The 12,204-nt window shown below is 46.2% G+C and overlaps 1 protein-coding gene across 1 annotated transcript in view; it reads right to left on the reverse strand.

The window, feature by feature from the left end:
- PMS2 (PMS1 homolog 2, mismatch repair system component) overlaps positions 1-12,186 on the reverse strand; it is a 45,502-nt gene extending 33,316 nt beyond the window's left edge. Inside the window, exons 1-2 of the mRNA XM_088451858.1 lie at positions 11,967-12,186; positions 10,362-10,501 (exon numbers count right to left, since the gene is read on the reverse strand). Of these exons, the coding sequence (XP_088307984.1) occupies positions 10,362-10,501; positions 11,967-11,980 (154 nt within the window). The 5' untranslated portion in view covers positions 11,981-12,186. The remainder of the gene's footprint in view (positions 1-10,361; positions 10,502-11,966) is intronic.
- Positions 12,187-12,204: the final 18 nt, after the last annotated feature.

Consider the following 12,204-nt stretch of genomic DNA (forward strand, 5'->3'; position numbering starts at 1 on the left):
GCCTCATTAAACGAACAACTGAATGCCTGTGGCCAGAGGCGGGGTATATGTGGAGGAGAACCAGAGGCTCCAAGGTACAGTAGTTCCTGTGCACCCTATGGAACCTGAAGAAGAAAACTGTGCTTTCACAGACTTGCTAATTAATTAGCAGACATCAGGCAGAGGTCCATACACCCTGCACTTCCTGAACGACACAAAAACAACGGGTCTGACATAGCGTGTGCAGCACTCACTATATATGGGGAGCCGATCTGACGGGTTTTAGACCAACCATCGCGCCCTGGTGCAGTGTACACACTACACAATTATTGCCCCTACATGTAACCATGCCAGGCCAATAATTTCACAGTATGTACCCAGCTTAAGCCAACTTGTCTCAGATTCAAGAAATTTTTATTAGTTTTGGGATTTTGGTTGTCAGTATTATTAGAGCCACAAATTTGCTTGTTTGTTCCTTTGCAAAAGTATAAATATATTTCAAGCTGTCTTTTGCTCTTTGGGAGATAAACATGTTTGTTGACAAATCTACTTTAAAGAGCAAATAAATCCATTATTAGCCATTACTTTATATGAACAGCTGTGTATTATTAAGCTGAATAAAATAATATAGCAATGTTCTCTTTCACTTATGTGCAACATGCTACCATGATAAAGATGGAGGCTCTGACAAAACACAGAGTGACTGGTATCTTGGCAGACTTAGGCCCTCATTCAGAGCCGCTCGCTAGCGGCAATACGCTCGTTCCGAGCGATGTTCGCACATCTGCGCATGCGTGCGGTTTTTAGTACGCATGCGCGAACCAGTCAGTGCGGCCGAAATTCGTTTGTACGCTATATAGCGAGTGCCTGCTATTTTGAGTGACAGAATGAGGCGTATGTGGGTGGTAACAGGGGAAGGTGCTTGAAAACGGGGGAGTGGAATTCGAACGCAGGCGTGCTTAAAGGTCAAAACGGGCGTTTTAATGGAGTGCATAATTAATACAGCAGCATCATTGACCACGTCACTTGGTTTTTTTTAACTCAGAACTGCTCGCAAAATAGCGGTTGAAAAAACCAACCACAAGAATAGCGAGCAGTTCATACGCTGTACGATGTACTCGATTAATCTAATAAATAGCGGACATGACGTATGGTGCAAGCGGCGAGGGGGCGTTTTTATCAAATAAACGAGCGTATGTTTTGCTCGCTCGTTCAGACTTAGAGGTGTGAACAGACTGCAATGTGCGAACGGATCATTTGAATAGCCACCCCTTGTTTTTGAACGAACGACCGCAAATAGCGAACGGCTCTGAATGAGGGCCTTACTTTGCAGAAAAGCACTTTGCGGATTCAAAAATAGGGATAATGCTAATTATGTTACAGCAACTCAAATTACTGCATTCTTAGCTTCCAACAGGGCACTGCTCTAAAGATATGGTTGCAGCTGTGTGTAAGTGAGGGGAGATGCAAAATTTATTTTTTTCTTTAGCAGACTTGCATTGGAATGTTAGGTTAACGCTTAATCGTGTATTTTATCTTCCTATTTTATCGGTTAAAAAAAACAACAGGATTTTTGTAATTACCAGTAAATCTGTTTCTCCGATTCTACAGGGGACACTGGAGTTACAACACTGGGGTATAGACGTGGGTCGAGAGAGCCTGGCACTTTAAAAAATTCTAAAAGATGTGACTAGCTCCTCCCCCTCTATGCTCCATCAGTCCCAGTTAAAAAAAAAACTGAGCCCGAGAGGAGATGGAGAATACACATAAAAGGAGAAGGAATAGCTAAAAAGGAAATGAGCACAACCGCGAACCAACCACACTGCGCGGTATACAGCAGTCACACCAGAAACCACAACACACTGTAGCAAGGAATGCAGTAGAAAACAACCACAAAAGGAAACTTAACACAACAGGAAAACAGTGCTGGGAGGGCGTCCAGTGTCCCCTGTGAAATCGGAGAAACAGATTTACCGGTAAGTACCAAAATCCTGTTTTCTCCTTCATCCACTAGTGGACACTGGAGTTACGTCCCGTCCCAAAGCCCCCCCTCATGGGAGGGAGAGCGCTGTGAGACTTGTAACACCCTACGGCCAAAACTAGCATCCGAGGCCGCAAAGGTATCAAACCTGTAAAAGCTGGCAAAGGTATGAAGAGAGGACCAAGTAGCCGCTCTACAAAGTTGAGAAGGAGGAGGCCCCCCCGACGCGCCGCGAAAGAAGTACTTACTGAGCATGTAAAATGCACAGAAATGGAAATGGGCCGGGGCAAAGAATTAGCCAAATAAGCCTGACGGATAGTGAGTCGGATCCATCTAGCTAAAGTCTGCTTGGATGCCGGCCAACCCTGCATCATAAAAGGACAAAAAGAGCATCAGTCTTACGGATCCCCTCAGTGTGAGATTCGTAGAACCTGCGCCACATCCAGAGGGTCCGAGGCTCCCGACAAATCCTTCTATGCCGGAACCACAATAAGTTGATTTATATGAAAAGCCGACACCACTTTAGGTAAGAAGGATGGGTAGGTACGTAGAACCACTCAGTCTTCATGAAAAACCAAGTAGGGAGACCTGCAAGAAGGGGCGCCCAATTCCAAAATCAGTTTCCAGGTAAGGTATTTCAATTCAATGTCAGCCAAAGGTTCAAAGAGCATGGACTGAAGAAAAGAAAGAACAAGGTTAAGATCCCATGGGGATGTAGGTGGAACAAAGGGAGGTTGTACACGAAGAACTCCCTGGAGAAAAGTCTGAACTTCGGGAAGCAGCGCCAGCTGACGCTGAAAGAAAACAGATAATGCAGAAACCTGAACCTTGAGGGAACCCAACTGAAGCCCCACATCCATGCCTCGTTGGAGAAAAAGAAGGAGACGAGGTAAATGGAAAGAGGAAGTGGAGGACCACGCAACTCACACCAGGACACATAAGACTTTCCAATCCTATGGTATTGCACTGAGGTGACTGCCTTCCGAGCTCTGTCGGAATCACCTTCCTCGGAAAGCCCCGACTTCTTAAAATGGTGGTTTCAACAACCACACCGTCAAATGAAGATGACGTATATCGAGGTGAATGAAAGGGCCCTGCTGCCGAAGATCTGAGCGAAGGGGAAGAGGCCAAGGATCGTCCGCCAGGAGGGAGAGAAGATCCGAGTACCAAGCTCGGCGAGGCCAATCCAGAGCCACCAAAATGTCCGTCACTGATTTGCATTTGATGTGCTTGCGCACCCGTAGAATTAAAGGGAAAAGCGGAAACAGATACAGCAGATCGTATGGCATGGGTAGTGACAGAGCGTCCGCTCCTACTGCCTTAGGATCCCTTGTTCTGGAGCAATACAGAGGTAATTGGTGATTGTTTCTGGAGGCCATGAGATCTATCTGAGGAACGCTTCAACAGAAGACCAGACGCCGAAAGACTACGGGATGGAGAGCCCATTCCCCAGATGAAGATCCTGCCAACTGAGTTAATCTGCTTCCCAATTGTCTACTGCCAGAATGAAGATTGAGGAGATGGCCAGGATGTGTCTTTCTGCCCTCCTGAGAATGTGTCTTGCCTCTCGCATGGCCCTGCGGCTTAGAGTTCCTCCCTGGTGATTGATGTATGCCATGGTGTTGTCCAACTGGATACGAACCGGTGTCCCCAGTAACAGAGAAGCCGCTGCAATGAGAGCGTAATAGACTGCTCGAAGTTCCAGGACGTTGATTGTCTCCTGGCATGTCCAGCGGCCCTGGAACTGGTTGTTCAAGGTCACTGCCCTCCAACTGCAGGGACTGGCATCCGTGGTCATCAGGACCCAGTTCCAAATGCCAAATCGACGTCCTGCCAGTAGGTTATCTGTCTGGAGCCACCAAAGTAGGGAGATCCGAGATTGCAGAGATAAGGTAAAACAGATGATGCATATGCAGATCAGATCCAGACCATTGGGACAAAAGATCCAACTGGAACGTCCTGGAGTGGAACCTTCCGAACTGGATGGACTCAAATGACGCCACCATCTTCCCCAGGAGTCTGATGCAAAGGTTGACAGAAACACGTTTGGGTTTGAGACTAACCGTACCAAGTCCTGGATAGCCTGTGCCTTGTCCGGAGGAAGGAAAATTTGCAATAACACTGTGTCCAGGATCATCCCCAGAAACTGAAGCCATTGAGATGGTATCAACTGGGATTTCTGTAAATTGATGATCCAACCGTGTTGCATTAGGAACCTGTGTTAAGGCTTTGATGAGAAGGTCATCCAAATATGTGACAATGTTGACTCCCTGTGAGCGAAGATTGGCAATCATCACCGCCATCACCTTGGTGAAGTCCCTGGGAGCCGATAATAGGCCAAACAGCAGGGCCTGAAACTGGTAATGGGAATCCAGAATTGCAAAGCAAAGAAATGCTTGAAGGGGCTTCCAAATGGGGATGTAAAGAAACGCATTATTGATGTCCAATGAGACCAGATATTCTGCCTCTTCCAATCCCACTATCACTGACTGGAGGGATTCCATCTTGAATCTGTGATAATACAGATAAAAGTTTAAGAATTTTAGGTTTAAGATGGGATGGACCAAACCATCTGGCTTGGGATCTACGAAAAGATTTGAGTAGAACCCCTAGTTCCTTTGAGAAATTGAAACTGGAACCAGGACCTCTGAAGCCAAAAGTCTGTCGATTGCCTGCTGAAGGGCCAAACGTTTCTCCGTTTCAACAGGAAGACCTGTGGTAAATAACTGAACCGGAGGAGGAAAAGCAAAGTCGATCTTGTAGCCGTGACTGACCAAACTGCAAACCCAGGAACTCGAAGACGTCTTGGCCCAGACCTCTGCAAACATCAGAAGCCGAGTACCCACCTTGGAGTCCCCGAAGGTGGGACAGGAGCCCGTCATGCAACAGGCTTATCGGCAGGTTTGGGTTCAGGATTATGAGAGCTGGCAGACTGGCATCCTCTAGCATGACCTCCTCTGGTAACAGACAAATCACCCCTGGGTCTACCCTGGAATTTAGCGGAGGAACGAAAAGAAGTCCCAAAAAAGGGTCGGCGTGGGGAGGGAGTTGAAGAAGGCAAAAAGGTGCTTTTACCACCTGTGGCAAGAGAGATCCATTTGTCTCATTCGAGACCAAATAGAGTATCACCAGTAAATGGAAGCCCTTCAACTGCATCCACAGGGCTCGACGAGACGCCACAGCAGAGGCCGAGATTGTACCTGTCCAATATCACGCCAAGCTTCTCCCAGGTATACAGCAGATTCCTGTATATGCTGCGCTAGGGTGATAAGCTCTGATCTGGATCTTTCCAGGCAGCCGCCATCTGTTTGTCCAATATCAGGAAAATTGGAAAGGTAACAGTGGATTTAGTTTTCTTACCGAACAGGTGGGCATCCACTGATTCCTGAACATCTGTATCCAACACCTGAAGTACCTCACAAACTGCAAGAATCAAAGCCTCCACCCCTTGCAACGATGGTTCTGGTCTGTAAGAGAAGACTTCCAACTCAGAGTCCTCCAGTGTCTCACCTTCCTCCTCTACCTGTGAAGAATCATTTCCATTAGATTCTTCCTCCGATTGGAGAACCGCCGGTAAAGTTTGTTTTCTGGGCTGCCGGTTGACACAGACATTTTTTGATGGTCTGGAAGAAGAACTCATCATATGTATTAAACCTTGTGCCCATTCACTGGTTGCAAAAGGGGGTTGGGAAGTACTGGAACCTGCCCGAGCAGCTTCCCTTTCCCTTCTGGAGGCGGCTAGTTCAGAAGTTAGATACGCCATAGCTCCAGTAAAAGATTGCATCCAGGATGGAACATATGCACATATCTGTATCACACGCACCACATTGGAAATTACCCAGTGAATGTGCATGTGTGAATTTCTTCTTGCATTTAGAGCAAGCAAATATCTTTTGTGATGTTTTCTCTCTTGCTGTCATATTCACATCACATACACACACTGCACATGCACCAGTCTGAAGTAGAGGACAGAATCGAAGGGAGACAGGGATAAAAGGAGAGGAGCAGGCCACAGATAAGCTCCCACCTTATGGGGTCTAACAAAAGTAACTTTTGGATTAGCTCCCCCGCGACCGCAGCAACCCAGCAGAGTCTGCAGCACCAGCGTCCCCTCCTCTGTAAAATGGCGCCGTACAGCGCAGAGCGTGCCAAGTGAGAGGGAGAAGGCGGCGCTACTATAAGTTATGCCCGCCTAAGCTCTGCCCCCTACGACACGTGTGCCCGGCCGGAATGAATGGGGGCCATGCCGCGCTATATTTCTCTCCACCGGCCTCTTTCCTGTACCGTGGGGAGAAGCAGAGAGATCCCACTGATGGAGACCCGGCCGCGGGATTACCGCGCTGCGAGAGCTGCCCGTTACAGGGCTATCGCCGCTAACACGCTCCCCATCGGCAACAGTACTTGACCGTGGAAAGCAGCAGGGGGTGTGACAAACGCGGAGAACCGCGCTCTAAAAGCCGCCCGCTCTCCTGCCCTGCTAGCGGGAGGAAAACTGTCACTTCCTATCTGTGCAGGCATGAAGCCGCACTGACAGCCCAGACTTAACACTGCTCCTGCGAATCAGGAGCGGTGTGAATACTCACGGAGTCTGCTGCGGCTGGGGTGCTGGGCTGAAGGAGAGTTAGGACCGGCACCAGCTCAAAGCTTCTACCATGGCGGGCTCACAGAGACTGAGGTCTCAGTTAATTCCTTAACAGGGCACCGGACCCTGGCAGTAGTAGTCGTGCCCTCCCCAGCAGCTCCCACGAGGCAGGCAGAGTGTTGCAGAAAGCACCCTGCCTGTTCTCACCAAATCAAGACTTAGAATAATTTTTTTTAAAAATAGGTCAATATCGCTGGAGACAGTGGGCCTGATTCAGAGCTGGACGCTCTGTCAGAGCGCTCGCTCTGAATCAGGGCCGGCCTTCTATTTTTTTAGAGCGGCCTCCTGGCCGCTCGCATAGCTGTGGGTGACCATCACTGACTGATGTCAGTGGGGCCAGCCCCAGACGGTAGGCGTTCCCATGGGAACGCCTCCGTCTGGGCAGCCATACCCCCGGCCTGCCCACCAAAGGGGGCGTGCTGTCACTCAACATCGACAGCACGCCCCCTTTGGTACGAGACCCGTCGCTATCCGGGTCTCGCGCATGCGCACGATGGAGCTGGCTCCGTCATGCGCACTGGGCCACCATCGACCCGCTTGCGAGCGCATAGCGCTCGCGAGCGGGTCTGAATCAGGCCCAGTGCCCACAGTGCTACGGCTTGTCTCGGGTACATTTTTAAAACTGGGGCTAATGGGGCATAGAGGGGGAGGAGCCAGTCAAATCTTTAGAATTTTTTTAAAGTGCCAAGCTCTCTCAACCCACATCTATACCCCAGTGTTGTAATTCCAGTGTCCCTAGTGGATGAAGGAGAAATAGTGTTTATATATTACATTTTCAAATTTGAGGTTTAGTGGTATTTTGAGAGAAAAAGAAACATAGTTGTAACAAATTAAAGTGTGATCAAGCTTAAGTACAGCTGTAGGGAATATGAATTAGCTTATTGTTCCCATGTTTTTAAAACAGAACATTTTACTGACTAATTGCAAATTCGGTGCATATATATATATATATATGTATATATATATATATAATGATTGTGGCATTGTCACACAGTATGCACAAACTTGGGTTTAATACAAAAATAAACTTGCAACAGGTTTTTATATACAGTCAGGTGCATAAATATTGGGACATTGACAGAATTTTCATATTTTGGTGACATAGTGATCACTAGCTGAGTAGAAGCAGCAGCGGCAGCTCTGGTAGCCGCCGCTGTGCTATGTGTCCGGGCCGCCAGCTGCCAATTAGGCGCATATGTGTATATATAAGTGTGTGCGTATATATTAGGGATGTGCAGGCTCGGATAGGTTCGAGTTTGCACGTGGAGTTCGGATTTTTCCCTCCAAAAAAACGGAACTCAGAACGAGGCAAAACGTCATCTTACATGGACGAACATCATCATTCCTGGTCTTTTGTCCAGGAATGATGATGTTCGTCCATGTAAGATGACGTTTTGCCTCGTTCTGAGTTCCGTTTTTTTGGAGGGAAAAATCCGAACTCCACGTGCAAACTCGAACCTATCCGAGCCTGCACATCCCTAGTATATATATATATATATATATATGTGTGTGTGTATATACATATACACGTGTGTGTAAGTAAGAGCAGTTTTATATGTATGTACAGTCAGGTGCATAAATATTGGGACATTGACAGAATCTTCATATTTTGGCCTCTATTCACCACCACAATGGCTTTGAAATGAAACAACCAAGATGTGCTTTAACTGCAGACTTTCAGATTTAATTTGAGGGTTATTACATCCAAATCAGGTGAACAGTGTAGGAATTACAACGGTTTCTATATGTGCCTCCCACTTTTAAGGGGCCAAAAGTAATGGGACTATCAACTCAAAAGCTATTTCATGGACAGGTGTGGGCTATTCCCTCTTTATTTCATTATCAATTAAGCAGGTAAAAGGTCTGGAGTTGACTCTAATGCTGGCCATACACGCTACAATTATCGGGGCGATCTGCCTGATATCGGCGGATCGCCCCGATAATTGTAGAGTGTGGGGGGGCGACCGAGGGTTAAATATTGCTTGGTCGGGCATGCCGATTTGTCCAGCATGCCTGTCCGATGCGATATTTCCCTACGGAAGAACAGGGAAATGTCTCCTCCCCGGGGGCGGAGCGCAGATGTCTCACAGTGTATGCCGGCGACATCTGCGGCTGGCAGCCGGCCAGATAAAATGTCTGTCGGTCTGACAGGCATTTTATCTGGCCGTGTATGCCCAGCATAAGTGTGACATTTGCATTTGGAATCAGTTGCTGTCGACTCTCAATATGAGATCCAAAGAGCTGTCACTATCAGTGAAGCAAGCCATCATTAGGCTGAAAAATCAAAACAAACCCATCAGAGAGATAGCAAAAACATTAGGTGTGGCCAAATCAACTGTTTGGAACATTCTTAAAAAGAAAGAACGCACCGGAGAGCTCAGCAACACCAAAAGACCCGGAAGACCACGGAAAACAACTGTGGTGGATGACAGAAGAATTATTTCCCTGGTGAAGAAAAACCCCTTCACAACAGTTGGCCAAATCAAGAACACTCTCCAGGAGGTAGGTGTATATGTGTCAAAGTCTACAATCAAGAGAAGACTTCACAAGAGTAAATATAGAGGGTTCACCACAAGATGTAAACCATTGGTGAGCCACAAAAACAGGAAGACCAGATTAGAGTTTGCCAAACAACATCTAAAAAAGCCATTACAGTTCTGGAACAACATCCTATGGACAGATGAGACAAAGATCAACTTGTACCAGAGTGATGGGAAGAGAAGAGTATGGAGAAGGAAAGGAACTGCTCATGATCCAAAACATACCACCTCATCAGTGAAGCATGGTGGTGGTAGTGTCATGGCGTGGGCATGTATGGCTGCCAATGGAACTGGTTCCCTTGTATTTATTGATGATGTGACTGCTGACAAAAACAGCAGAATGAATTCTGAAGTGTTTCGGACAATATTATATGCTCATATTCAGTCAAATGCTTCAGAACTCATTGGATGGCGCTTCACATTGCAGATGGACAATGACCCGAAGCATACTGCAAAAGCAACCAATGAGATTTTAAGGCTAAAAAGTGGAATGTTATGCAATGGCCAAGTCAATCCCCTGACCTGAATCCGTTTGAGCATGCATTTCACTTGACGAAGACAAAACTGAAGGGAAAATTCCCCAAGAACAAGCAGGAACTGAAGACATTTGCAGTAGAGGCCTGGCAGAGTATCACCAGGGATGAAACCCAGCGTCTGGTGATGTCTATGCGTTCCAGACTTCAGGCTGTAATTGCCTGCAAAGGATTTGCAACAAAGTATTAAAAAGTGAAAGTTAGATTTAGGATTGTTTAGTGTGTCCCATTACTTTTGGTCCCTTAAAAAGTGGGAGGCACATATAGAAACCATTGTAATTCCTACACCGTTCACCTGATTTGGATGTAATTACCCTCAAATTAAATCTGAAAGTCTGCAGTTAAAGCACATCTTGTTTGTTTCATTTCAAAGCCATTGTGGTGGTGAATAGAGGCCAAAATATGAAAATTCTGTCAATGTCCCAATATTTATGCACCTGACTGTATGTTTTAAGCAGGCAATCAGAGTAGAGCACTCTCAGCATATAACCCAAGCGTCACCCACTTTCAATGACACCTAACATATTCAGTCCCAGGTTTTAATGAAAACATGTTTGGAATAAACTTTGAATGATACATTTATCCAGGGTTAAGAAATCCTTAAACGTCAAGCTTTTTTAAACCTGCGTTAAAGGTAAACTTCTGCAACCAAATTGATGAGAAAATGCCATCTTGAAAACCCTCACCAATACTTGTGGCTCCAGCATCGATGCTGTTCTCCAGTAGCTCTTTCACTGCGGTAGCAAGACTCAACACCACCTGACCAGAGCAGATCTGATGAACAGACTTGCGATCAATGGGTTTTATTGCTTTAGCCAGTTCAGTGCTGAAAGTGAGCAAAATAAATTTGTTACAATATGTGAAACATGTTTCTTTACCAGAGCATTGGAAGCCAAAACTATATGAGATGTATCAAAGAAAAAAAGTTTTACTTGTACATCAAGAATGCATTATATAACAACATATAATAATAAATTATGTGTGGGGGGGGGGGGGAAACGTTACTATACTATTTGTCCCAAAGACAGTCTGCTCCATAGATCACTCAATGCAATCTTGGTAAAGGTGTGTATCCACTAGCAGATAGTGGAACGACAGTACAATTACAACATTGTAATCGTACAGTCGTTTTCTTCCCCTGCAGATGTCGTTCAATGTAGGCACCCTCCCTCACCCCTGAACATGGCCAGTCTGTTGTTATCGGCAGATTGACCGGCATGTTCAGGCGATGATACATGTCAATAACGACCAGCGGGCGCATCAACTTTCTTTGTAATACTGCAAGCTCTTATTCTGGAGAAATTAGGTGCGTTATCAAGTTATTTTAATCCAGGCGGTGCTGGGCGGGAGTCACTAACGGTGTCAGTCGTGTATTGATGCCACTCTGCCGTGGAGTCAATGCTATGGGTGGAGCCACAGGGAAGCGTGTCAGGCAATTGCCGTAGCAGCTATGGCAATAAGCTGACTTGCTACCCATGGCGTCGACGCCACAGAGGTAATTTCCTCACCACTTTCTCATAGTTCACTCCGAGCTACCGAAATTATGACTGCGAGCTACAGGTTGGCGACCACTGATCTAAACAGAGAATGTTTCCATAATGTAAAACTATTAAATTATTTACAAAAAGTGTAGTTCCCTTATAGCCCAATGGCCACTAAGTAAGTGACTGACTGGAAAAAGTGGATTTAATAGTAAGGCTATGGCAGAAATGGAAATACAACTGGTCAATCCCCAAAACAAATGGTAACCTTGGAATTTCTGGATAAATATATTTTGTGTTCCCAGAAACGACCACCACTACGTGGGAGGAAAAAACACAACAATGTACCGATTTAATATTATGACTAGACCTAGACACTTTATGAGCAATAAATCCCCACCTTCCTGCCCCCTGCTTCAGGCTTTGATTGTGGTACAATCTGCAGCAGAAAAATTGAACCAATTCTGTCAGCAATGGGCAACAGGCAGCCCTTCAAGTCCTAATTGGTGGCCCCCAGCTCCTTCCTACTTTGTTGTCATATATGTTTGTTATAACTTTTAAAGACAGTTTAAAAGACCTGCTGCTATGTTATTACAGAGAGGTGTCCCTCACTGACTGATGAGTATAACTTTATACTGAGACATAGAGTAATGTGCGGCACTTTTGAAGGTTAGAGGGCTGCCCTATGTGTCCCAGGTTACCTAGCTGTGGAATTATATGATGTGCTAATTAATCACCTTAGTTAGATTAGCAAATATCAACTTTCCAACAGCCGGGTGTTTGCCAGCTAGTGTAAGATGCGTTACTCACCAAGCTGGCTCCATAGTACATTGCTGGCAAGAAGCCTGTGCTGCATAAGGAGACAAGATGTATATTTAATTGTAATGCAACCTGGTCATGTTATTCCGCACAGACTCCCGCGCCACTCTTTCATTGCCCATGCTCTCACTGTACTTCATGACAGGTCAGACAGTGAGTGACACACACACAGCACATTCAGCTTCCAGCCCAATGGAGGAGGGTAACCGGAGCCGCCATATTTGATAAG

The sequence above is a fragment of the Taudactylus pleione genome, unplaced genomic scaffold (genome assembly GCF_031769625.1).
Source record: "Taudactylus pleione unplaced genomic scaffold, aTauple2 ptg000032l, whole genome shotgun sequence".
Classification (NCBI taxonomy): domain Eukaryota; kingdom Metazoa; phylum Chordata; class Amphibia; order Anura; family Myobatrachidae; genus Taudactylus; species Taudactylus pleione.